The sequence below is a fragment of the Ambystoma mexicanum genome, chromosome 6p (assembly GCF_040938575.1).
Source record: "Ambystoma mexicanum isolate Mex_15411 chromosome 6p, UKY_AmexF1_1, whole genome shotgun sequence".
NCBI lineage: Eukaryota > Metazoa > Chordata > Amphibia > Caudata > Ambystomatidae > Ambystoma > Ambystoma mexicanum.
This window is the reverse complement of record NC_090935.1, coordinates 1,158,970,710-1,158,996,905: the sequence shown is the minus strand read 5'-3', so window position 1 is coordinate 1,158,996,905 and position 26,196 is coordinate 1,158,970,710. Positions and strand designations below refer to the sequence as shown.

The following is a 26,196-nucleotide window of genomic DNA, read 5'->3' as shown; positions in this document are numbered from 1 at the left end:
AACTGTCTTTACATTCATCCCTGGTAAGACTAATCTATGGCGGACACACTCTCTCGAGAATTTTTATTCTGTCCGGAGCCCCTTTTTCCTAAAGCCATATTGGTGCAGGTGATATCTAATCTGTTGCATCCAATCGAGACAGACACCAAGCACCAAGAACAAGATTGCCAATCATTGGTCACCAAATATCATTTACAGAAATCCCAAGGATGTTATTTTAGGGAGCAGCGGGTGTACCTTCCAACTGAACCTCTACTCTTGTGCCACGATACAAAGACTGCAGGACATAGAGGGATACATAATACCACAGAACAGAACTGTTGCAAAGACATTTTTGGTGGCCATCCTTAGGTTCAGATGTCCGAAACTATGTATCCTCATGTGTTACCTGTCTGCAGTTCAAGACTCATCGCACAACTCCTTTCAGGAGTCTTGTGAGAGTGCCCGTTCCTACTCGTCCCAGGCAAATCATCTCTATGGATTTTGTAGTCGACCTGCCGCCCTCACAGGGGTTTACACCCATCATGGTCACTATCAATTATTTCACAAGGCTCTCCCATTTTGTACCCCTTCCTGGTTCCCTGATGGCCGCACAAATGGCTCGTATCTTCATTGACCACATCTTCTTCCATCATGGTTTGCCCAATACTATTGTGTTGGATAGGAGTACCCATTACAGGTCGCGCTACTGGCAACAGATATGTACCATTCTTGAAATTAAACGAGCCTTGTGTTCGGGTTTACACCCTGAAACAAATGGACAAACAGAGCATTTGAACCAGGCACTGGAGGGATATTTGCATTGCTTTATATCAGCGGTGCAGGATAATTGGGCTGAACTTTTATCCTTAGCAGAATTTGCACATAATAATACTTCCCACACCGCATTAAAGACTAGCCCTTTCTTCTGCACTTATGCCTATCATCTATCAGTGTATCTGGCTGCAGCGCCGTCAACTACTTAATTTCTGTTTATTGACAATTTGATACATGAGATCCAGGAAGGACATTGACAAGTCCGTTCGGCTTTACAGGAAGCACAGGATCGGGTTAAACGCTTTGCAGACTGGCATCGCACTCCGGCTCCTGTGTTTTCCCTGGGGGATAAGGTCTGGCTAGCTTCCCATTTTCTTCCCAGGTGTCTGGTACCCTCCAAGTTGTCTCCAAGAAGATCCTCAAGATGGTAGGTGCCGCTGCATTTCGCCTTCAGTTGCCTGCATTCTGGTCCCAAGTTCATCCTGTTTTCCACTTGTCCCAGCTCAAACCTTACGTTCTGGTTCATTTTGGGCATGGGTTTTAGCTCGGCCTCCGCCGTTGCCCACTGACCTGAGCCCAGAATTTGAGGTTGCCAGTATCTGTGACTCCCGCTATCACAGAAACCGTATCCAATATCTAATGGATTGGAAAGGATATTCTCGTGCAGATCGCTCCTGGGAGCTGGCCTCAGCCATTCATGCAGACATGTTGATTTGTCAATTTCATTGCCTTCCTCTGGGCAAGCAGGGGGGCTTTCCCCTTCGGAGGGGGCATACTGTCAGGTTTCCTTGGAAACGCTGGTCCGTGTGGCATTGTTGGAAGCGCGTTAATTTGATTGTTCCTGTTTCTCCCAAGATGGTGCCCTGGAGCGGGTCAAGCCGTGCAGTCTCTCTGAGTCCTCCAACTCTGGCCACGGCCCGCTTGAGTACTGTGATCGTTATATGCCTCTTATGCTGGAAGAGTGGTGCATCGCTTCTCTTGAAAGCCAATGCTTCGTAAATTCACTCTCCTATGAATAGAGTATCCCAGATTATCCAGGACTTTGTTCGCTTCTAATATTCCCTAACCCTTGCATCCTCAGCCCTCTCCTGCCCTGCATGTTCTTCCCAGAGCTCCAAAAGTCTTTCTGCAGTCCTCGCGGATGCCGACCGGTAACCCGACAACTATCAGTAGCTTGTTACTCACTTGCCTTATTTCCCGCTTCTGTCTCTGTGTCCACTAAAAAGATCGTATCTTGCTCTTACCCCTTCCGTGTTCACACAGAATTCCACACGCATCCAGTCCTGTTATACCCATCTCCTCACGGCACCTCCGATAAGGTCCAATCATTTCCCTAGCACCTTTCTGCATTCTTTCTATTGTTTCCTCTGTAACGTTCTTCCAACTTCCTCGGTAGGAAAATGCTACAATCATTTAGCACAGAGATCAGTATAGCAGAAGGACGAGTCAAGACCATTTCTTCAGAAACCCTTCTCGAGCTCCCGCTTCCAGGATCCTCACCCTCCATGGTAAATTATTATTTACCTCAGTAATGAATGTCATATGCATGGACTCGCATTAAAGAGCTCCTCTCTTGCAGTAACCCACCAGCCATCCGAAGAGGCGAAGCCTCCAGACTTGCTCTGAAGATTCCGAAGACTGCCACCAGCCAGAGTTTTCTTCCCCAGAGGGTTTCTGTGGGGGTTCTGCTCTTCCCTCTCAGTTATTCCCAAGGAGGGGAGAGGCAGGGTCCTTAGGGGAATCCTTATTAGCATCAATCTTCAGTGATCCAGGTTAGTGCCTGAAATTACTTTTTGTGCAATTGGGTTTAACCGTGATCTGTTACAAGTTGAGAATTTGGAACATATTCACTTTGTGTGCTTATTTATTCATTGTATTTATTTATATAGAGGAAGAACAATGCTCTTTGTATCACAAAAGAACGTACAATAGATACGAAATCAGATTTGATGGGAAGCAGTGAGCTTCTTACAATGGGATGAGTTTGAGGGGCATTCTGACCAGGTTGTGTGGGGGAGTAAATGGAACAGTCACCGGGGACAATACATAGGGGGACATACATAGATTAAGGACAACCAACATTGGACATTTCTTAAAAGCAGGTTGGTGGTATGGCCAGCTGTGCTTGGGATGTTACCATGAAGGGTGAAGTGTAGAATGGAGGCAGAGGAAGTGAGGGGCAGAGGCAGGTTAGAGGCGAGGGGAAAATGTTAGTTAGCAGGAAGGTAGGTTAGGAGGGTAACTCAGAGGCGAGGAGGTAGGCTTTTAGTTTGGTTTTGAACAAATCCGTGTGGACTGTTTCCCGGATGTCCAGGGGAAGAGAATTCCATGTAAGTGGAACAAGAAGAGAGAAAGAGCGCAAGGGAACGGAAGCACATGGAGGGCGAGGTGCCACAAGGGTAGTCGAGGAGGCAGAGCGGAGATTACGAGAAGGCTTGTACAGTTGTATAGAGGAGCTTAGCTACAGTGGTGCCTTACAATGGATAGATTTATTTATGCTGCATTGCAATATGCCATGGTGTTGTGTTCTGAGTAATCATAGGTTTATGTGGGGGAGAGTGAAATCTAGATCTCCCTGGTGCATCGCCCATCGATCCTCCTGCCACCCTCAGCACCCAAATATCCAAGCTGCATGGCCAGTGGACATAAATATGTATGTGTTTAGTGCTTTAGTCCATCCATGCAAGGTACAAGAGCACTGAATGCAGAATGCTGGCTGTTACCTGGCAAGGCATGGGCTTCAGTATGGAGACCTCGGCCTGAATCCAGACTCCGTGTGGGGATTCCAGGACCGACCAGACTTTCTCCTGTACCACGTGGTTCTCTTCGAAGACATAAACAGCCAGAGTGTCGCCCATCTTTCGAAAGCCAAATAAGGCATAATGAAACCGCAGACAATACGGCAAGTTTCCTGGCAAGGACGGACCGTACAGGCGTCCAAAGTATCCGGGCTGCGAGGAGAGCCTAGTGTTGGCCAGCATGAAATAGCCTGAAAAAAAGAGAAAGATTATTACGAGATGTAAAAAAAATATATTTACATATTTGCATGCAGCAACTCAGACCTACTCTACTGTTTATAACTGACAGTCTGTGAGCTAATGGCCAACAAACACCAGTATGTTAATTATGGAAACATATTCAGGGTGGACTGGGCCATAGGGAACTCTGGAGATTTCCCTGTGGGCCTCTGCACCCTTGGCCTCTTTTGGGTAGGTATTTCCAAATGTTCTCATTGGAAAAGCATTGGGCTTGCTGAAAATGTGTTGGGTGGGGCCACTTTGAAAATGATTTCCAGGGCCTCTTTTGGTTCCCAGTCCACCCCTGAACATATTCATAGAGATCCCTTTAATAGCCACTGACCCTACAATGGAAAATATCGACTTAATATATACGTCGACATTGATGCAGATATTAAGAGCCTGCCACCACAAAATCTGGCACAAAAAGACCAAGATATAATCAGGGAACCCCTGGTTTGTATTCCACTGACTCCAGCACCAGGACAGCATAGGGAGACCTGGATGCATTGATGAAATCAAGTACTGCTGCTTATCAATCACTGATAAGGCATTGATAATCAAGTCAGGCAAGTAGCATAGGATCAGTGTGGTCAATAAATGCTTTGCTTTTCTACTGGGCAGAATGCAGCAGTTACCCCCTGATAGTTGTGGCAACCCGAAGGACGAGGAAAGGCACGTCACGTCAGCAGCAAGTTATTTGCATGAAAGTACATACGGGCAGCTTGGTAAATGGCTAAGCGTTCGTGTGAGTGGCCCGTGAAAGACATGAGAGACAGTGCTGATGCTGTTGGAACTCTCTGGCTCGTCACAACATGCTCATTCAGCGCCTTCCTGGCAGGCGCAAGGCTTACATTACCATCGCACTCCTTGGCGGCCGCTCCGATGTAATAAAAGGAAGCTTTGGTGTACGGCAAGGCTTGGCTCTCACTCTTCTCAATGCTTTTTTTGTTTTATAACTTTTTCCACTCACTAAAATAGCGTTTAAATCCATGGACAAACTCAGGCAGAGCTGAATCCTTGCCTTGCAGCTCGTCCATGCGGGGCTGGATGGATAAAAACGTTTTAAAATTCAATTCATCCAAGACTAAAGTTCTACGAATCTGAGATTTGTGAGTAAACCATTTGAACGACCTCTGATCAGAAGAACTAGGACCTTGAACATCCACTACCAATTTAGTGAAACACGCTGAAGTCTATCTAGGCGCCGACCTTTACCTAATAACACCAATTCCTAGCGCGGCTAAAGGGCAGACTTTTCCCTTTAGAAATTAGTGAACAATCTTTTTTCATGCTTGGTTTACCCGTATACAGTGCAGGTGGTGCGGGCTCTGGCGCAATGAGGGGAAAATGTACCAGCGGCCAATATGTAGGTTTTTGCGGAAGGACCAGAGGGAAGGGTCTGATCTCATGGAGTTCCATTGTTTTGCCACAATCACAGGGAAGCGACATCCTCCGGCTTTTTGCCGTCAAAATCTTGCGATGTCCAGGTGGCAGGAGTAGGCTGATCGGGTGGGTCTGTTAGGCTGGGTTTTAGAGATTTGTCTGGGGAGAAAGCTTGGGGCGCTATTGGACAGGCATTTGTGAGTTAGTGACCTGTGAGTTAGTGAGTTAGTGATAAGGTTTTAAAAGTGATGCAATCCCTAACCAGCAGCCAGTGGATATGACAGTGACGACGAAAAACCACAAATGGAGGAGGCACCCCGATAACCCGGGCGGTGTCCTCCCCCTATCCTCCCCCTCTTCGGGCGAAGGGGAGGCGGCCGCAAAGAAGCACTGCAAAAGATCAGGAAAGCCCACGAAAGGAAACAATGGAAAGGGGAGGGGCTACCTCTTTATAATGGGCGGGTTTCGCACTGAAGGCAGCATCCAGCCTTGGCAGTGGGAAGCCCGCCTGCCATCCAAGAAGAGGAATTCGTTTTGTTTGTGGTTCATCCGTGTTGCGTTTCCAGAACCGGAGGAAGAAGTGTTCCAGCCAGTGAGAAAGGGTTCCGGTGCACTGATGTTCCAGCGAAGCAGGGATATGTGGCAGCCAGGAGGGGGCGTCAGATAAGGAGCGGGGTGATATAATCTAGGACTCCTTCTCAATCATGGATCTCCAGAAGGTAATTAGTTACATGTAAGTTTATTCTTTAAGTTCATAAGTAGAGAAAGCACTGGGACATCCATCTGGTCCAGTATGTTAGGTCCAACTGCCATCAGTAGAACCTTCCACACCAAACCTCACCAACATTCCACCTAGAGTCCCAGTGACATCACCACATCAACATTCCACCTAGAATGTTAGTGACATCACCGCCCTTCACCACAACACTCATAGCCATAATCAATCCCACACAGATTATGACATATGTCCTTCTCTTCAACCAATACAACACACCTAGCAATAATCAATCCCACACAGATTATGACATGTATGTCCCTCTCTTAACCAACCCAATACTAATAGCCATAATCGGGCCCAGAACAGGTCATGACATATGTCTCCCTCCCTTGCACTGACACATCACAACCCCCATGACATCACCCACCATGAGGATGGATGAACCCCGGCAATAAATATTCCGAACTAAATGGCTCATACATCTCCGAACAGCTCCCAACTGAGCCCTTGTACTACACCACAATTCTAACCCATAATCAGTAAAATTGACACACACACACACACACACAGCTGGAACCCAACCACAGGCCCTCCCCAAAGCCTGAAGGCACCCGCTATAAACCAGCTGAATAACAACAAAGGAGAACGGAACCCAAAAATAAAACTTATGACCAAACATCATCTGGCTGCCCCTTAACCTACACACAGGCCCTGGCTGCCCCTTGAATGACCAGACAGCACCTAGCTGCCCTTACCCAAAACATAGATATCATCTAAAAACCCCTTATTACCGCCATAGCAACACTAACTATCCCTAACCAGGCCCTAGACAGCACCTAAATAAACCTTAAATCAACAACAGCACCTCGCTGCCCAACCAACAACCAACAGCACCTGACTGTCCTAAAATCAATATACCTTGCTACCCCACCAACAGCATGTGGCCAGCATCTCACTGCCCCTACAACCCTAGACAACAGCTCACAGCCCCTAACCGCACCTGACTGTCCCTAAAAGCACCAGACAGCACCTGACTGCCTGATGGACAGCACCTCACTGCCCCCTCTACACCCAGGCAGCACCTCACTGCCCCTAAAACAACCCACAACACCTCACTATCCTTACAACACCAGGCAGCACCTCACTGCCCCTAAAACAACCAGACAGCACCTCACTGCCCCCAAAAATGACCCAAACAGCACCTCACTGTCCCAAACACACCAAACTGCACCTCACAGTCCCTTAAAACTCCAGACTGCACCTCAATAACCTAAAGCCAACACAACACCTCACTACCCCACCTACCAGCATGTGGACAGCATCCAGACAACACCTCACTATCCCTACAAACACCAGACAGCACCTCACTGCCCCTAAAACAACCAGACTGCATCTCACAGTCCCCAACAACACCAAACAGCTCCCAACTGCCCCTACCAACGACCAGACAGCACCTCACTGCCCCTAAAACACCCAAACAGCACCTGACTGTCCCTAAAACACCAGAACACAACCAGACCGCACCTCACAGTCCCAACAAACACCACCTCAGTGCCCTAAAACCCCCAAAACACACCAGAACCAACCAGACAGCACCTCACTAAACTCTAAAACAACCAGACAGCTCCCAACTGCCCCTACCAACGACCAGACAGCACCTCACTGCCCCTAAAACAACCAAACAACACCTCACTACAAACACCAGACAGCACCTCACTACCCCAAAAACAACCAGACTGCACCTCACAGTCCCTAACAACACCAGACAGCTCCCAGCTGCCCCTACAAACGACCAGACAGCACTTCACTGCCCCTAAAACACCAGACAGCACCTAACTGCACCTCACAGTCCCTATCAACAACCAGACAGCACCTCACTGTCCCCCCAAAATGACCCAGACAGCACCTCACTGCCCCAAAAACAACCAGACTGCACCTCACAGTCCCTAACAACACCAGACAGCTCCCAACTGCCCCTACAAACGACCAGACAGCACCTCACTGCCCCTAAAACACCAGACAGCACCTAACTACCTGATGGACAGCACCTTACTGCCCCCAAAAATGACCCAGGCAGCACCTCACTGTCCCTAAATACACCAGAAACCAACCAGACAGCACCACACTGTCCCTAAAAACACCAGACAGCACCTCGCTGCCCAACCAACAACCAACAGCACCTGACTGTCCTAAAATCAATATCCCTTGCTACCCCACCAACAGCATGTGGCCAGCATCTCACTGCCCCTACAACCCTAGACAACACCTGGACAGCACCCCACTGCCCCCAAAAATGACCCAGACATCACCTCACTGTTCCTAAAACACCAGACAGCACCTCACAGTCCCTACAAACAACCAGACAGCACCTCACTGTCTCCAAAACACCAGCAGCTCCTCACTGCCCCCGAAAATGACCAGACACACCTCACTGCCCCAAAAACAACCAGACAGCACCTCACTACCCCTGACAACCAGACAGCACCTCACTGCCCACTAGACAGCACCTAACTGCCCCCAAAAATGACCCAAACAGCACCTCACTGTCCGCTGGACGGCACCTCACTGCCCGCTGGACGGGACCTCACTGCCCCCAATGTTAACCCAGACAGCACCTCACTGCCTGCTAGACAGTACCTCACTGCCCCCAAAATGACCCAGACAGCACCTCACTGCCCTCAAAGATGACCCAGGTAGCACCTAACTGCCCGCTATGTGGCACCTAACTGCCCACTATACCGCACCTTACTGCTCCTAAAAACACTGGCAGCATGCACACATAACCAGGAGACATACCCCTACAAACAACAACCAACAGACGTCATGACACCAAAGTTCTTGCACCATAATGGCGCCAAAGTTCTTGCACCACCCCCAAAGTATCCAAAAATGCACACATAATTGCAATTCCTCTGCGCCACAATCCCAGCATGTGCATACAGTGAAAGCACCTCACTGCCCCCAAAAGTACTGGCATCATCCACACATAACCTGGGGTAATGCCCCTACGAACACGACAAACAAAACACTGCAGGACAACATGTAAAACCCACAGTAAGCGATAACCCGATCAAGTCCATGGCGCTAAAAACCCTGCGCCAAACCCCAACATGTCCCTGAAATGCAAAACACAAAATGCATGGCAAGTAATTGTAAATGCAAAAATGGATGAAAGTGACATGGCGCTAAAGTCCCTGCGCCATACCCCCACCCACATGTCCACTTCAGCCAATCTGCAAGAAAACATTGCATACACAGCATTACAATGTCCCATGGAACCCCACCCCCACTAGTCCATAGTGAAAACCCAAAGACATGTCCTAATAGCAGGCCACCTACATAAACACGACATCAGTACATAAATGACAGGCCATAAACTGCTAACATCAACCCTGAACCCAGACCATAATTGTACTAAACCCAGAGGCCACAACGTAAATACAAACAGCATTAACCAATAAAACCGGCCTCACCAAACACATACCTCTATTTTGTGCCTTGTCAAATCCCTCATCAAGTTACTTATTCCCCACTGGTCCGGATCCAGCGGCCGCCACCTTGCCAGCCTTCTTGTGAAATCACCTGCAAGTGGCAACCACCGCCTTCCATTGCACTCACTGTAGACGTCCATAAATCCAGACACGATCATAGAGCTTCCCTCCATTTCCAGTGACAAATGAGTTCTCACATCAATGCCATCCATTCCCACCAATTGTGCCAAAAAGTCACTTATTTCATTACTGCCCGGACTGTTTGTGAAGCACGAAACTTCCAAACAAACGCCAGAAAGGCATCCAACATTTCGTTCCAGCCGATGTTGCTGGAACGCCAGTCCAAACACGAGTCCTCCTCCCATCAGCGTCGGCCCTCCTACAGCCGACGTCATCATAGCTGCTCCCGACACCCTGAAAGCAACATCGCTGCTTGGACACGTTGCTCCAGCCAGCCTCACGTCAGCAGTGACAGAACTTCCACATTCAGCGCCGGCGTGATCCTCCTGCAGAACGTTGCGTTCCACGCCAATGCCAGAGAGGCACTCAATGCTGCGTTCCAGCTGATGTCGCCGGAACGCCAGTCGTGGCGTCGGCCCTCCCCCAACCGACGTCATCATAGCTGCTCCCATCACCATGCGAGCAACAACAACGCTTCTTGGCCCCACTGCTCCAGCAACCCTCGCGCCTGCAGTTCGGCGCTCCGTCTTATTTTCATCCGCCCGCAGAACACTTTGTGCGGCAGCGTCTCCGCTCCTCCCCACAGCGGAATCATTTGCCTGAATGCGTCGCCGCTCGGCCCACGGAGCTGGGACCCTCCTCACATCCACGTCCCGTCTACTCCTCCGACGCACTGAGGACACTTCTGCCCACGCTGCCGTCTGCCCGCACTGCACCTCCGGCTCACCTGCAGAACGCCCACCAGCGGTTCCTTTGCTGGACGCTGCACCGGCCAACATTCTCCAGCCAATCATAACTGGCAAACTGGACCTCTGTTGCTCTGGGCCGCTAGCCAAGATGCCCTCAGCCAACCACTGGCCACTGGGACCCACCCTGGAACCTGGCACAGAACTCTGCACCACCCGACCTGCTGACAGAGCCGCCTGGCAATTCCTCCTTGTGCCACCGGTTGTGTACTCCGCCAAAATAGGTTCCCAGCCTTGGACCTTCACTGCACCGCCTGGACTCTGGGCCACCTCAGCCCGGGCGCCGGCTGGAATCCGGACCTTCCAGGTGCTGGGCCACCTCCCCTGGCACCACCTGGACTCTAGACCTTCCGGGTCCCCGACCTGGACCACTGTATTGGACCCCACTGCACCGCCCGGCCTACAGCTCCTTGTTGCTGGATGGATGTCACCCTGGAAGGCAGCGCTCCACACCGACTGCCCCTTCCCAGCAGGACCATCCTCGTCGCCAGTGATATAATCTAGGACTCCTTCTCAATCATGGATCTCCAGAAGGTAATTAGTTACATGTAAGTTTATTCTTTAAGTTCATAAGTAGAGAAAGCACTGGGACATCCATCTGGTCCAGTATGTTAGGTCCAACTGCCATCAGTAGAACCTTCCACACCAAACCTCACCAACATTCCACCTAGAGTCCCAGTGACATCACCACATCAACATTCCACCTAGAATGTTAGTGACATCACCGCCCTTCACCACAACACTCATAGCCATAATCAATCCCACACAGATTATGACACGGGGTTATGCTACAGAGGTTAAGTGGGCCGGTGAGCAGCATTTGTGAGCAGGTATTTTCAGTGTTTCCCGCTGGCAGGCAGCAGTAGGAGAGTTTGGTAGAGGGTGCCTTGCTAGATAAAGCAGTACTGCAAACCTGACCCCGCTAGTGAGAGGGGCAGGCAATTCGGCCTGTGGAGGCTAGTATTGACGTGGGGTACGGGAAGGGTATGCACGTGTTTTGGGCCGAGTATTAACAGGGGGTACATTAAGGTTAGGTACGTGACTGTCCTTCGATTATTAACATGCTGGAAATTGTTGGGCGACGAAGGGAGGAATGTGTTTGTCGCTTGTCAAGACGGCCTGTGGGGCCGAATAATTACGTGTTGAAAATGGTGGGGCGAAAGAAAGGTAGCCATGGGTTTGTTGCTGCTGGTCAGGACGGCATGTTGGGCCGAATATTGACATTTGTAACGTGCAGTAAATTGTTGGGTCACAAGGGTAGGCATGGGTTTGCAGTTGTCTGGAACGGCATGCAGGGGCAAGTAATAACGGGCTTTAATTTGTTGTAAAGCATACACATGCAATAGTGCATCGAGGTCGGAACGTATTTGCCATGATGGGCAGTTTCGGCAGCCAGAACATCCAGCGGAGAGTGTGGCCTCCTTGCTGCTTGCTGATGATCAAGGGCACATGGCTTAGTTAGCATGAGTACAGAATTATCGTTTCACTGTCAAGGTTGATTTTGCGCACAGGCGGTACACTGGTCTCCTTTTGGGGGGATGGGCTCAAGGTTCTTTAGCTTAAATACTGTGTAAGGTCGGGGGTCACAGTTAAAGGTGCGCGATAAATGCAAAAGCCAACCGAGGCATGGGGGGTTTTGGGGGCACACCAAACCTCAAAGTGGTAAGTGGGGTTTGTACGGCGGCGTGAACGAGGGTGGTTCACCCTGAGTAATGCACGTAGGATGTTGGTATAAGGTGCGATAGGGAACGGGTGTTGAGATTTGGGGCGGCAGAATGTAAAGAAAGCCCTGGGTTGATGGAAGCAGCACACAATGTAACTATTGAACGGCCGCAGTTTGGAGGCAGCCGGGTTAACACCCGCATTGGCGTCTAACGGTTTTGAAAGGAGTTTGCAAACGGGGTAATGTACATGGGTACAGGCTGCCTGGACGTATGATTTTAACTGATTGTTTGCCCAACTGCATTCGCCTGTGCCTAGTGCGGTAAACGCTAGGTATTCACAGTCGAGGTCGGAAAGAGCGCCATGTGTTGAGAGGCGGCCAACTTGCCCCAAATGTGTTCCAGGGAGCGATGGGGGGTGTGTTTGTTAGTGGGGAGATAATGTAGAACACGTTACGGATTGTTGAATAGGTATATCTTACTGAGCTGCATGCCCTGTGCCTGTGGCGGGGTGAGTTTGACATTATGACGCCGGGGGGCTAAAACAGTATTACTGCGTAGTATTCAATTTATGGAATATGTAATTTTTGGAAGACAGATGAATATGTAAGTTTGGGAGACAGGTGGTTATGTTAGTTATGGAAGTCAAATGGTGATGGAATTTAGGGATGTTAAGGGCAACAATCATACAATAACACAGCAGAATAGGGCAGGGTGGGCTGTGACAGCAAACGAGGAATTACTTGCTGCTTACCAAGTTCCATAGCAATGGAGCAGAGGGTATAGCTTGGCTTACAGCAGTACAGCCAGTAATATAGCTCTGAGAGCTAATTGCATCCCTCAAAGGAGGGTCAGTTTGCGGTTGCTGATTTGATTCAGGTAGGTCTCGGTCAGCCTGTCATGGTCAATAAACCCCCTTAGTGGGATTACTATGCAGGTTAATACGTTGATTTTGTTTATTTTATTTATTTACATAGCGCTAAATGCCATAGCCTTCAAAGCACTGTGACATTGAAGATATGTCTTCGGATAATTGTCAGCAAAAGAACTATGCAGGTTTTATTTAAGGGTGGCAATTAGCATGAAAGAGTGCTCCTGGTATTGGAGATGGCATTGTGCCTAAAATAGGTCTGTCAGCCCTTCATGGTCGAAAAACCCCTGTAGTGGGTTTACTACGCAGGCTACCATTAAATCGGCTACTCCTTTGTTAAAGCAAAGCACTCTTAGCGCTCCACACCAATCATGTACTTTCCTGACAGGTATTTGGCAATTTTTGGTTTAGTCCCCTTTTCGTCTTGGGAATCGTCGGAAAATATATCTGCGGAGTAAATACGGGTGATATGGTATGTAAAGATGTGCTCTGTACCGGGAACACGACGAAGTATTTAGCAAGTATCCCGCCAGCCCCAAGGTAAGGGTGTAAGCGCAAAGAGCACGAATGACAACCTATTAGGCTTTCCAAAGGGGAATGCGGTTGTGCACCGCAAGCACACCCGAAACCCCAGGTTTTGTCAAGTTTGGGACACGTTACGGTAACCATTTTGTGTGAACCTTTTGTGCCAGGGCTGCATTGAAAGGTGCCAATAATGACAAACAGGGTTCCTGGATATGATGGGGCAGTATGACAGAATGACAAGGTGCCCGTCTTGGAAACGGGTCTCCTGGGAAGAGATGGGTTGGCCTGATTTTACTGTTTGGTAAGAAATGAAGGTTGCGGATGGGAATTTAAAGAGTTTCCCCTACAACTGGGAAGTAATGGGTTGAACGGTCACAGACCTCGTATGTATGGGGCTTGTATGGGAACAGAGAATGCCGGCGGGCCGTTGATCAGGGGTTGGAGCTCAGTGGTAGAGCGTAGGGGTCCATAGTTTTCGTTTTGGCCGGGTTAGTGATTGGTTGGTTATAAGAATATGAGTGTAAGCGCGTTTTAGAGTAGGTGGGCTTCAGGATGGCATGTGTGTTTTTATGGGTGTCAATTTCTCGTGTGCAGCGCAAAGATTTTAGATTTGCGTGGTACAGGGCTGCCACTTGCTGAAGTGTCCCTGGTAATGACAGAAGAACAATGTGTTCATGACATGGCCCTGGTTATGTTTTGACGCAGGGGCAGGCTCTGCATTAAGGACTCCTTATGGGTTTCAGCTTAACAGCGCCACTCCAAGGCTAGTACAGCAGCAGGGGGGCGTGGTCTATGTTGAATATGTGGTCCGTGGAACATGCAAGCACGGCCCCTTGGGGCACTGGTTTTTAGGGGGAGTTGGGGTGATAGCACAGTGGTAAAACCATGGTGGGGGCGCTCTTACACGGAAGGGGCGGAATCACAACCAGTGGAAGTATAACGGCTCCTTTCCATAAAATAGGGGGCAGACAACAGTGGTGAAGGTGATGTGACTGTGCCCAGTCTGGGCACACAGCGGTTCGATTTGCAGCCGATGTCGAGTACCAATGGTGAAAGTGGGGGGACTCGTCAACAAAGACAATGGGATGGGACATCACCAGAAAGTAGCATATCAAGGTGGAATATGCACATTTCATTTATGGGCTTTACATAAACACCCAAATTAAATAGGACGAATGACATTTGCCTTTCATAAAATCCACACACACACAGAACCAAGAGAGGATATTTCGGCTAATAGTGTTTTTGAAGGTGTGCATTGGTAACCTCCAGGAACCAATACAATTGTTTTCCCTGAAAACTCGCAGTATCGAAACGGGACATTTCATGTTCACTTATTTGTAATTTTCATCAGGTTATATAGTGCAGTGGTGAAGTGTCTGGCTTGCAAAACCTAGCGACTGAGGTCCCGGACCCGTACTAGAAGGGCCTCATTTGCTGAAATTGGGTGGCAAGGAAGACATTTGGGGGCTCGAGGTTGGCTTCCGGAGTGGGTTTGATCAAGCAAGTCAACAAGGTAGGCGCAGCCTTTCAGCGGGCCAAGGTCAATAGAGAAGGTATTAATGGTGTGACTAGGGCTGGGGAGTGGTGGCCTGGGTAACATGGTATAGTGACGGTTGACCCGGGGGATAACATGATTAGCAAAGGGGTGCCCACGGGCCACGTGGCAGGCATTGCCGAATCTACAAGGTACAAGGCTGGCTGGGAGAGCGATACTTGGCTTTCAAGCAGGATGTGCTGGAGGAGGGTCAGCAGGAACTACCGGTGAGGGCCTTTGTGGGTTGAGGCTGGCGTGAGGGAATAACCAGGTCATGGAGGGCCTATCACTTGGCTGCTATCGCCCATTATTCCAAACTAGAGGGGAAAGGTGACCCTACAAAGGAACACTACATTGGTATGGCCATGAAGGGCTGGGCAAAGCAAGGAACACCTAAGAGCGACGTGAGAAGGCCCATAGACATAGTCAAGCTTCAAAAGCTTGTAGGATGCCTGGAGGAAGTTTTCCACAGGGGTTTTGAAGTAGCATGTTCAAGGCAGCTTTCACTTTAGCATTCTTTGGGGCATTCAGGGTGAGTGAACCTATACCAGAGAACAAGGGTGCCAAGGGTACAGGGTTTTTACAGTTGCAAGATGTGCATTGTTTAGGTGAACAGGTGGCATTGTGGTTAAAAACATCAAAGACGGACCAAGAAGGCAAAGGGTGCACAGGCACAGTGAGAAAAAGCAGTGGCTGCGAACTCTCAAGTGGTTAATAACCACTGAACAGGTTATCAAGCCTTGTTCTATCGAGAGAGGGGCGCCCGCTACCTTTGCAAACCAAATTTCAAGGAACCTGGGATTGGTAACCCTAGGTCTCCTGGGGGTAACCAGACGTGGTCTCCCTCTCACTGTGCTTAGAGAGGCATCAGCTTCACCTCACTGATGATCCCCAACAAGGGTGAAACACGTGTATGGGGTTGCTGGTGGTACTCTCGTTCAGGTTGGAATTGCCATTGCATTTCGGTGCTGGACTGCCCCTGGGCAGGACAAAGACTGATATGCAAATGGATATTTCCCATCTGTGAAAGGCACAGTGAGAAAAAGCAGTGCTGTGAACTCTCAAGTGGTTAATAACCACTGAACAGGTTATCAAGCCTTGTTCTATCGAGAGAGGGGCGCCCGCTACCTTTGCAAACCAAATTTCAAGGAACCTGGGATTGGTAACCCTAGGTCTCCTGGGGGTAACCAGACGTGGTCTCCCTCTCACTGTGCTTAGAGAGGCATCAGCTTCACCTCACTGATGATCCCCAACAAGGGTGAAACACGTGTATGGGGTTGCTGGTGGTACTCTCGCTCAGGTTGGAATTGCCATTGCATTTCGGTGCTGGACTGCCCCTGGGCAGGACAAAGACTGATATGCAAATGGATATTTCCCATCTGTGAAAGGCACAGTGAGAAAAAGCAGTGGCTGCGAACTCTCAAGTGGTTAATAACCACTGAACAGGTTATCAAGCCTTGTTCTATCAAGAGAGGAGCGCCCGCTACCTTTGCAAACCAAATTTCAAGGAACCTGGGATTGGTAACCCTAGGTCTCCTGGAGGTAACCAGACATGGTCTCCCTCTCACTGTGCTTAGAGAGGCATCAGCTTCACCTTACTGATGATCCCCAACAAGGGTGAAACACGTGTATGGGGTTGCTGGTGGTACTCTCATTCAGGTTGGAATTGCCATTGCATTTCGGTGCTGGACTGCCCCTGGGCAGGACAAAGACTGATATGCAAATGGATATTTCCCATCTGTGAAAGGCACAGTGAGAAAAAGCAGTGGCTGCGAACTCTCAAGTGGTTAATAACCACTGAACAGGTTATCAAGCCTTGTTCTATCAAGAGAGGGGCGCCCGCTACCTTTGCAAACCAAATTTCAAGGAACCTGGGATTGGTAACCCTAGGTCTCCTGGAGGTAACCAGACGTGGTCTCCCTCTCACTGTGCTTAGAGAGGCATCAGCTTCACCTCACTGATGATCCCCAACAAGGGTGAAACACGTGTATGGGGTTGCTAGTGGTACTCTCGTTCAGGTTGGAATTGCCATTGCATTTCGGTGCTGGACTGCCCCTGGTCTGGACAAAGACTGATATGCAAATGGATGATTCCCATCTGTGAAAGGCACAGTGAGAAAAAGCAGTGGCTGCGAACTCTCAAGTGGTTAATAACCACTGAACAGGTTATCAAGCCTTGTTCTATCGAGAGAGGGGCGCCCGCTACCTTTGCAAACCTAATGGTTTTAATAGTTCTTAGATAATTCTGGGTCTTACGATTTCAAATGTTTGTTTTACATGTGATTCTGTTCTTTATTTTTTCTTTAGATGTAAGGTTTGCTTGTCAAGCCAAAATCACTTCATGCATATAACATTTTTTTTTAAACAATTCTGTTAAGAGAGCATGTTTTGCTAGCCTTTCACCCTATGCGCCCGTTGCCCATTCAGCACAGAATCAGAAATAGCGTGCAAGTAGGGTGTTCCATGCTACCTGTGGGGTACCCAACAGCAGTTCAGATTGAATATGTGGCCACCATGTTCTCATGAAATCATTTTTTGAGATGAGCCCCCACTCCAATGGTTTCCTCCACTCCTGGTTTCCCTAGTAGGATTGGTCAGTAGGGTAGATTGACAGATGCAGGGTCCTATAAGGTCAGCTTTTCACCCCCTCTCTATTCTAACAACAGGACGTTGGAGGGGAACAACATCAAGCCTATCTTTATTTCAACACAGATTAATAAACTCCCATCATTAAAAAGGCTGGGCAGGGGACCTCAATGAGAGAAGTTAACCAAGGAAGTCTGAGGTACTGTGTGCGGCTGGCCATTATAACGGTTGTATCTACCTGTTTCAGAAGAGTTGACCAGTTTGGAGTCCTCGGGTGACGGCAGGCCGGGAGCCTCGGTGCATGAGGAAAGACACTCTGCGATTCTTTGAAAGATCCTTTCACCACCTACACGAGCCAGTGCTCAGCAGTTACATGTGTGAAAAGCAGAGGAAGTCTGAGGGGGTGTATGTGGCAATCGCCTTTGCTAGAAGAGCAGAACAGCACCAGAGGCTTGAAGTGGCCAAGGGATATGTGCCTTGGAGCCTGTGGTATGGAATTGTGTGATGCTCCCTCATAACCCCACTACCTACGGAAGATAGCGGGCCAATGTTGATGCAGCACCTCACGGGTATGCACAAAGATCGATGCTGTCACTTAAAGTGGGGGGCAAAGCAAAAAGAAAGAGGTGATGGCTGTGAGGTTTAGAATGAATCTCAACCACTGGCGTTGTTCTAGGCAACCCTCCAGACCATCGTTCTTCACCTGCCAAGCCATTACAAAAGGGGAAAGACCATATGCAAATCTTGTTTGGTCCCACCCCAAAAGTGGCAGTCCAGCCCGCACTGCTAGGTCACATCCCTTCTGCATGTGACCACAAGCACCCCCAAACATGTTTCAGCCTTGTTGGGCCTCATCAATGAGGAGTAACTTGGGTCTCTAGGCCCAGCAGGCACGCACAACGGGGTAAATGCTTAATTTGTAAAAAATATAAGTGGCATTACCTAAATCCTTTCTAGCATTCCTGTGTCACACCTGGCAGTAGCTCACCACCCACTGCTCCCGTAAATATTTGATTTGTTGCTGCAACTTTTCTGCCAGCTTTCTCGGGGCACTGGGTCCATTACCCATGGCAGATGTGCGATTTGCAAATATGAATCACCATAACATAAAATATCATAACATAACATGCTAGTTCAGTCTTGAAATAAGACATCAGATGCTCATAACTGCTTCTCTGAACACATCATCTTCCTTATCAATTCCTTCTGATTTTATAGGTGCAAGTGGAACATTCTGGCTATCCACAGAAAGTAGAGAAACAGCGACATCTTCCTGTAATTACATGTTGGGCAAACGCTGACAAAATCATGACTGAAATGGTAGACTTGCCTGTCAAACACCCTGGCAAGATGATCTTCTATGGGTTGGCACTCAGCACAGACACTCCACCTCAGCAGTGGATTTTCTTCTGACCTTTCCCCTGTGGTAGTGTTGCTGGCTGGTGACTTTCCTGTTGCTGTCCTCTTTGGGACAGGTTCTCTTTTGCCCTGCTAATGGCACTGGCAACGTACAGCACTGAACACATTTACATGCCAGTGTACATGCTTAAATCTCATGCTGGCTGTGAACCAAAACAGAAAGGGGCAGTGTATCTTCGGGAGCCTCTGTTCTTCCCTGTCTTTTTGCAAGCACCTTAGTAGCAGCTGCCATGGGCGTAGGACATGAGGGGGATCAGGGGGGACAAATCCCCCCACAATCTTAAGTGGGGGTGATATAATGGCATTTAACCCCCCAGAATATGTCTGTGCACATTCCTGCCATTTTGAAGCGGCAACGTAATTTGCATTGCAAATGAAGAGGCACAACTCTTAGTAATTGCATTGTAAACATCCACAGAATTTACTTCAAGCGTCTTCCTGTTCCAATAAAACAGACCATGTTGAACATTCACAGAGGATCACATATACTGCAGACACGACCTAACACTGATTTAGAGCATAGGCTGCACCCATAGACGGACTTGCAGGTATTTCTGTGTTCCCTATATCGTGTACCCCTGCACAAAACACGGTTTTTATGCTTCCCAAATGTCCAAACGTATTGATCTTTCTAATCATCTTCAATTTATTTTGGACAATGGGTTGCTTCCTTTGAAATAGAAAACTATATATAAAGTTGTACAGGTAACGAAGGTCAAATTCTTGGACAAGAATTCAATCTAATTAGACCATTGTGGCTTCACACTGGTGTATAATAATGTTGCCCCTGGCTGCCTATTGGCAGAGAAAGAGCAAAGCCTACTATCCCAAGCAAATATCCTAGGTCGCGGATGGCAGAGCGATGCAGTGACTAATGCAGCACTCCTGCTTCTCACCATGCTGTGGGGCTGGGGATGGGACTGGAACCCGGCCTCGCTGCAGCACCCGGCAAGAGATCACACTGCATTTTCATGTGTTCGTTTTCAGTTACAGATCAACATAGTTTACAATTAAATGTCGCAATCAGAGTTTAAAACTACAAAAATTAAAGAAGTAAAGGAATGCCTTATGGAAAATAAAAGCAAGCATCGGCAATGCCAACAGTTTAGGCTTTTGTGTAGGCATGGCAAAGGCACTTGCTAGGCCCTGCCATAGTGGTATTAACTGCACATTGATGGTAGCAAGTGCAGAATGGTGCAAGTACCTGGACATCTAATAGCGGTGGATGGCAAATGTCTAATACGTATACACAAGCAAAAACTGGCGGCTTTGTCATTGCTTGTTTTTGACAGGACTTCAGTGAAGGATACACAGAGTGCTTATAAATCGAGTGGGTGAAGCCTGCAATGATTCCTTACAGGAATTCAAGGCGTACATACACACCCTTAGCACTTCAGTATACCATCATCTTGACCTTCAATATTACAAAAAGAATGCACTTTTGTAGGAAAGGGGTGCTTTCATCCGGTTCTGAAAACATATCCAAGTGTTAAACATGTTTTCAAAAAAACAAGTTTTTTTTGTTATTATTCTTTGACAAGACTGGAGGCTTACTAATATTCAGGGGTGGACTGAGAACCAAAAGAGGCCCTGGAAATAATGTGCAAAGTGGCCCCACATTTTCAGAAAGTCCAACCATTTTCCTATGAGAAAATGTGGAAATAAAATAGGTTCCCCCTCCTGCTAATATTAATCATCAACTTATCCACTTGTCCGATAGGAAGGAAACAGTACACTTTAAAGTACACCTTCTATGTGTAGCATTTAAAGTACTTACTCGGCTCCTAATGAAACAGAGTCATGGCCCCCAGAACAAACAATTCAGACAGGTTACACGCACACAAAAGTAGGTGCAATGAGACCTACTTCCATTTTCTTTGCTGCTCCACACAGCAAATAAGTAGCCCACATTTCAGTATTCACTACTTATTTGTGTGTAATGGCTTGTAAAGATGTATATATTTTTGTGTCCTGTGGAGCTGGCCTTCCGTACAATGCTGCATTGGCTCATAGGCAAACTGAGCCTGCTCCGAACAGCCTCACTGCTAAATTGACTGGCAACTTTGCTAGCAGTTCTTTTTGTGCGCATCCCAGGCCGGTTCTGAAAGCTCTCTGTCTGTCTACGCACCCAAGGAAGCAGCTTCTTGTCTGTCAGGTGGGGAATTCTACTCAGGAAAATGTGTAGGCATTGGTTCCCCTGCCCATGTTCTCTTGCAAAATTAACAGAACTCCACACGCGTATTACCCCGGCATAGCTCATTGGGTTAAGTAACAACATCAAAGATCTGTGGCTAACCGGCGGTTTCAAACCCGCTCTCGACCCGGCAGGCCACAGAATCAGGGCCACCCCAGATGTTAATACAATGCAATATGATGTTAACTTAAAAGCAGTGACATGTTTATGATTGTACACTTTACATTGGGCAACTTGGGATCTGTGCAAGCTGGCCTATAGGTTGCGCTACCTTCAAGACATAGACACACCCTGGAAGGAGCTGTGATAAAGTCACTTGCCTGAGAGCATTGTTTGGCACAGACATGTATCTTGCAGATATGCATAATGTGCAAAACTTTTCATTTACACAAAAAGTAAACATGGTTTATGCTTGTCAAAGAAGCAGATATGAACCAGTCCATGTTTTAAATCATTTAAAAATAGGTTTACTTTGTGATTCAGTTTGCCATTTGAAGTGCTAGTGACCCAGCCTTTAAAACGTAACCAAAGCAAGATTTACAGAGACAAGGTTACTAGAACATTCTTTGTGGTGTCAGTTGCAGCCATTTCAACCAAATACTGTGAACATTGTGATTTTCAGGTCCTCTTGAGACAGATCCACGTCAATCATGAAGTCTCTCATAATGTGGCAAACTGCCCAGAAATATAACAGGCAACACTGGCAGTATCGAGTGTAGGTGCTGACTTTCAAGCTGAAGGCTGGAAAAGGTGCGCACTGCGAAGCAACACAGAAGGGGCACGAGGCAAGTTTGGCTGTAGTGGTCCTCTGAGGAAACTCTACCAGTGAGAGTAGGTATGAGGCTTTAACTTGTGACATGAGCCCTTGGCTGCCTGACGGTGGCAGCCTGCCGCTCTGGAGCCTGGTGTGGGCTTGGGGAGCTTTTTCTTTTGTGTTGTGTGTGGCCGGGCCCTGCTCCTCTTCACTGTGACCCTGACTACAGTGCCTCCCTGGGCTTGTGTCCAGTGCAGTGCGGAGCGGGCCCTCGCTGGTGACAGATGGGAGGGCCTCCTTACCTCTTTCGCGGCCTTCTGCAGTTTCCTCCTGCGGCGCTGAGCTGGCCTTTGCTCTGATGCCACACACTCGGGGGGACACCTCCCCCAGACGGACCGGCACTCCCGGACACACAGGCCGGCCTGCTGACAGATGGGGGTGGGAGTCCCTACCTTCTTTGCTTTGCCCCCCGTGGGCTAGTCCGCCATGGCGCTGGCACGGGCTGGACTCTCATCCTGTTCCGCTCCTTCGTACCTCCTGTGCTGGCTCCTCCCGTCTGTGCGCATCTCGCCCTGTTGCGCATGGAGCATGGCGAGTGTCGCTTTTGTTTTCACTCACTGCAAATTCTTCAATATCTCTGTCAGACCAAGGCAGTTTTGCCTGGTGTTTTGCCCCCATGTACCCCTGATGGTTATCCTCCTGGGGGAGAAGTTAGCTGGATGGGTAGGGGCCTCTAAGTGGGGGTTCAATCCACTTTTGCCAGGCCTGATGCTGGAGGTCTATGCTGATGCTGCTTCCATCAGCGCGCCCCCTGGTGGCCTCTCCCGGCAGAGGACCATTGTGCCTAGTCCTGTACAATTCAGATAAGAAACACTGCTGTGCTGGCCTGTCTCATCAGGTTCATGAATAATAATGACCCAGACTGGGATGTAGAGGCAGATGGCTTGTGCATGCCCTCGTTGCTTGTTGTGTGACCTGTTCCATAAAGTGGTTCACACCTATTAAGGCAGGACCAAAAGCCCCTGGTATGCCAGAGGTATTGGAGTTAATCCAAAACCCGGCTGAATAATGAAAGAGACAAAGTGCAAGGCAAAACCCAGCTTTATTATCATCCAAATAAAGCAGGGACAGCAAGCAAGCATTAAAATCTCAAAGCTCTCAATGAGCATCATATATGGTGTCATAACATCATCACAATTTTACAAAACTTAAGGGGATTGGAGATTGCTTGATAGGTGGTTACATATAGATTGTATAAGGGTTAAGTATTTAATTGGGATGCGCATATATGTTAGTTTACGTCTGTGTGTACTTTTATGGAGTCTTGCAGGTGTCCTATCTTATGCTGGCAACTAATGAATGGCTAGTGTTTTCCAATTATGAGTCCCATGTTAGAGGACCGTGAATAACATGAAATTAGCACTTATTTATTGGGGTGTTTGCTTGTTTCGATGCGTGTGTCATTTTCTCTGTTTCCACCAGGACACTCTTGATTTATATTTTATGGGGTTTATTGGCTTGCTCTTCCACTGCACCTGGTAAACAAAGACTAGTTGTATTCTTATTATCTTTTAATGAAGTTGGGAGTATCCTGCTTGCATATGGGTAACTGCTATCTTGTGCCTTTGCTCTGCCGATATCATCCTCCCAATCTCATTTTTACTTTGGCTCTTATTGCCAGCTACCGTCTGAGCTCTGAACAGCCCTTTATTTGTGTGAATTCAGCATTTCGAGTTCTCTCTAAGTCTTGAGGCTTTGGCCTGTTTAAAGCATACTGCAGCATCCATTTTACTGAAGATGGCTGCCCAATTATACCCTGTTATCTGTGTTACTGAGCTATACTTGCAGTGTCGTTCATGTTGGATTCAGCTTATACATTGATTTTGTTAGTGTTTTTCGTGTCTTGTGGTTGCTATGTTAATATTTTTCATGTATTTGACCTAGTGTACGTGTTCTTCATGTGGAGTGCATATGTGCTTTGTGTCTAATGTGTGCGCCTACTACTTTTGCAACGTTAATTAGATTGCTTTTGCCATCTATGGCTTAGATAGTCTATGGGCCTCAATACACGGAAGGCGGTAAGGATTAACGGTCACCGGTAATGGTACCGGTGACCGTTAACCCTTACCGCCTTACTACGAGGTCCCTTAGCGGGTTGGTACTTTAACGCCTGCTTTTAGCAGGCGTTAAAAACCAACCCGCTAAGGGATCTTGGTGCTAATTACGCCACCGAAAATTTGTGGTACCGTAGTTAGCACCTTCCCCATTCCCATTATGCCCTATGGGACAAAAATGGGAATGGGGAAGGGCAATGGTGGAAGAGGGAATAACCGCCCCACCAACCTTGGAATAGGGCGGTAATTCTCCTTTCCACCAAGGCGGTGCTGGTATTTTACCGACATGGACCAAGGTGCTATTAGCACCTTGGTCCACCGCCTACCGTGTAATGAGGCCCTGTCCTGTTGTCCCTGCCTAGGATAAGGGTGATACGGTCGTCTTAGTGAGTAGCGGTTCTCACCTGTGCGATATTGGACTGGGGCAGGGCAGAAGCTATGGAGGATGTATACATCTGCCTCCCAACATTGCCCCCGCTAGTCGAGTACTCGAACACACTATTCCTTCTGTTTTCCCCTCAGATAGGATTGTTGGGTACCCATGTTTTACTCACCCCCCCCATAAGCTACATCAATGTCTCATGTGTTCAGTAAGGCTGTATGGCAGGTAGTTACACACTCCAGAGACATCTCAATTCATCAAGTGCTCTGTGTAATTTTGGGGATCCAGAGGGTACTTGAAGTTTGCCCCTGGAGAGGCTGAACGGTTGTCTACTGCTTACCGCCTCATCTGTAGGCGCATCAAGCGTCAAAATCAACACTACGAACTCTGGTGCTTGTGCTGAGAAATGTGCTGGCAATCTTGCGCTTCTCATTACATCAAAGCTGTCACTCAATCTGGCTTTCACCACTGCAGTTCCTCTATGCCTCTTGCCAGTGCTCCGGTCTATCGACGAGGACCCAACAATGAAAAGAAGAGTCCCCCCTCCTAGTGCGTTTTCTTTAACATGTGATACTTCATCATGATATTCTGTATAGTTAGTGCAGTCGTGCACCTACTCTCCTTCACCGGTTCTGCTATTAATATGGCTTGGTTTACCACTCTATACCTGACAATTTTTATTGAGGGATTTGATATAATCATCTCGTAACAGGATACTCTCTGTGTGGTTTATGTGCTTTTGGGTTTTTCAAGGATAGCAAATAAAGCATGTTCAACATACAATGTAACTGGCCAGCCCATTGATAAATTGGCTGATTTCTCGATTGCAAAATCTGCTGCTGCCAATGCTTGTTCATATGGGTTGTGGCCTCTCATTACTGGATCTAACATTTCACTGTAAAATGCTAATGGTTAGTGACCCATGGTAGTTTTCTTTGCAAGGACAGCCATCACTACTACTCCATTTGAATGAGAAAACAGAAAAAATATTCATTATAATCGGGGATCCCTAACACTGGAGCTGTGCTGATTGCCATCTTCAACTCATCAAAGGCCTCTATATTTTCACCTATACAGGCTATGTCACTCTTGTCTTTCCGTGATTCTTTCAGTCCTTTAAAAAGTAGTCTAACATATGCATTATAATCAAAGACCCATGCTAGACAATAATTGGAAAGACCTAGGAACTGCTGTCATTGTTTCACTGTCTCCGGCCTGCGCGTTTTCATTATTGCTTCTGCTCTCTCAGGCGTCACCTTCCTTCCTTCTTGTGGTATCAGCTAGAATATGTGTAGGACCTCATCTTGGCAGTATTTCATTTGATCTTTTTTCACTTATAGCCTTTACTGCGAACACTGTCAGTAGCTTCACTGAGTCTCTCCTGCACTCTCCCTCTGTGGTGCTACACACCAAGATGTCATCGACATACTGGGTGACTGCATTGTCAAATTGAATGTTTCCTATGTCCATCTGTAATACTCGGTTGAAGACGGAGGGTGAATCGTAGTACCCTTGGGGAAACAAGTGTGTTGCAGTTGAATCCCGCGGTAAGTAAACGTGGTCAAATATTGTGACTCGGGATGCAAGGGAATTGAAAAGAATGCATTCTTTAAATCGATCCCTGTAAAATATTTGGCACTGGACAGGATATTACATAATATCGTGGCTGGATTTTGCACTAATGGGAATTCTGACTCAGCGATATTGTTTAGGGGGCGGAGATCCTGTATAAATCTCCAAGATGCTCCTGTTGCTTTTTAAATTGGGTACACAGCAATGTTGAATGAGGATTCTGAAAGCACTGAATATACCCTGTCGCACCAAGGCAGCAAGGGTTTCATAGATACCATAATCTGCTTC

General features: G+C 47.9%; 1 protein-coding gene across 1 annotated transcript in view; it reads right to left on the bottom strand.

Annotated features, from left to right (window-relative positions):
- The window catches only part of MAMDC2 (MAM domain containing 2), a 682,997-nt gene that overhangs the window by 204,670 nt on the left and 452,131 nt on the right, over positions 1-26,196 (bottom strand). Inside the window, exon 9 of the mRNA XM_069625792.1 lies at positions 3,480-3,745. Within this exon, the coding sequence (XP_069481893.1) occupies positions 3,480-3,745 (266 nt within the window). The remainder of the gene's footprint in view (positions 1-3,479; positions 3,746-26,196) is intronic.